The following is a 1,833-nucleotide window of genomic DNA, read 5'->3' as shown; positions in this document are numbered from 1 at the left end:
GCCCAGCCCGGCCTGGGGCCCACCCCCGAGGAGGCCTTCCTCAGGTACCGTCTGCCTCGGGCTCTGGGCTCCCCGTCTTCTGTCTCCTCCCCCCAACTCGTCCTCCCTCCCTGTCCCTGTGCCTCTGTCCCCCTGGCTGCCGCCTCTCCGGCCTCCTCCCTCCCTCTGGCCACGCTGGGCTCCCGGCCGCCCCTGGCCTCCCTTCGTTGTCCTTTCCCGTCACCGTGTCTCAGCCTGCTCTTCCTTCTCTCCTTCCCGCCTCCTTCTTTCTCTTTGGCCCTTTTGCTGCCTGTCTGGGATTGGCTGCCTGCCACGCCTGTCTTCTCTGTCTGCTCTGGGATTGGATGGCCCAGCGAGCTGGAGCCGCCTGCTCCCGAGAGCCCCATGGCTTTGCTGGCTGACCCAGCTCCAGCTGCTGAGTAAGGGGTGGCCTCAGGGGGTTGGTGGGCAGACTGTGTCCCTAGGGAGGGTTAGGGGACGGGAGCTCTCAGCAAGGCTTCCTGTTGAACTAACTGTAGGGTCAAGGTCTTGGAAGGGAGTGAAAATAGGGTCCTCTGATGGGGGGGTGGGGAGGCGCACATGCTAGAGGCCTGTTCCCACGAGAGGCAGTCACCAGACTGATTGTGGGGTTCTCTGTGGTTCTCTGGGGAATATGGGTGTATGGACTGCGGGGTTCTGCCCTCTCAGGGCCTGTTGTCTCCTCCCATGAGGCAGTTCCAGGCCTTTACCTCTGTCAGCACCTCCCTCCCCCAGCCCCTCCCATCTCACTCCTTTCCCTGCAGCCCAGGTCCGGAGGACTTCGGGTCGCCCATCCCAGAGGCTGATGAACTGCTGAATAAGTGAGTCTGGGGGCGATCAGGAGGGACGTGAGGAAGGCGGGGATCACGAAGCAGAGCCCGGACAAGCACCCTCTCATCCTGGGCGCCCCCCTCCCTGCTCCCCCAGGTTCGTGTGTAAGAACAACGGGGTCCTGTTTGAGAACCAGCTGCTGCAGATTGGAGTCAAGTCAGAGTTCCGGCAGAACTTGGGTATGTGGGGGGAGTGGGGGGCTGTGAGGATGGGGATTCGGGGACACCATGCCCAGGTGTGGAGTCGGGGCTGACGGAGGCCACCTCCCCGTCGCCGCAGGCCGCATGTATCTCTTCTACGGCAACAAGACCTCCGTGCAGTTCCAGAGCTTCACGCCCACTGTGGTCCACCCGGGGGACCTCCAGACTCATATCCTCTCGGCCTGGCCCCGCCCCCCCGGCTCCGGGTCTGCCTTCCTGGGACCAGACGGACCGGGTGGAGACCGTCTTCAGCCTCTTGCCTGAGAGCTGAGCGCCTGTTAGTTCTGCGATTCGGTGCCACCTGCCGGAGGGGTGTCCTTTCCCCGACAGGAGGGGACGTGAAGTGATGAGATAGGTGTGCGGAGGCGGTACCCCTGCAGCCCCTGCTGCCCCAGGCCCCTGGTCCCTGTCTGGCCCCTTCCAGACCTGGTCCTGACTTTGTCTGCTGTCAGCTCCGCACCCAGGATTCTAGCGCCTCCTGAGCCCGAGGGCCAGCCCGGGTCCCGGTGAGACCTGAGCCCGTCCTGTGAGGCCCGGGCCTGGCGCTGCCTCTGTGTGGGCCCTTCCCCTCCTCATGGGGTGGTTTTGTGCAGCAGCAGAACTCTGGCGGAAAACTCTGGAAGGGGGACAGGCAGTGCTTGAGCAGCCAGTCCCTCCTCCCCTCTGCGGTCCATCCCCAGCCTGTGAAACCGGGGGTTAGACCCCCAAACTCTGAGGGTCCTTTTATGTTTAGTTCTTTGCTTCACCCACCACCATTTCCAGGGGCCTGTTGAACACTCAGCTC

The 1,833-nt window shown here is 63.8% G+C and overlaps 1 protein-coding gene across 1 annotated transcript in view; it reads left to right on the top strand.

The window, feature by feature from the left end:
* The window catches only part of AP2A1 (adaptor related protein complex 2 alpha 1 subunit), a 29,860-nt gene that overhangs the window by 26,243 nt on the left and 1,784 nt on the right, over positions 1-1,833 (top strand). Inside the window, exons 16-18 of the mRNA XM_015565442.1 lie at positions 45-81; positions 891-1,028; positions 1,129-1,307. Of these exons, the coding sequence (XP_015420928.1) occupies positions 45-81; positions 891-1,028; positions 1,129-1,307 (354 nt within the window). The remainder of the gene's footprint in view (positions 1-44; positions 82-890; positions 1,029-1,128; positions 1,308-1,833) is intronic.

Source organism: Myotis davidii, unplaced genomic scaffold (genome assembly GCF_000327345.1).
Source record: "Myotis davidii unplaced genomic scaffold, ASM32734v1 scaffold2100, whole genome shotgun sequence".
NCBI lineage: Eukaryota > Metazoa > Chordata > Mammalia > Chiroptera > Vespertilionidae > Myotis > Myotis davidii.
The sequence above is the reverse complement of the archived record's forward strand: the minus strand, read 5'-3'. Positions and strand labels throughout refer to the sequence as shown.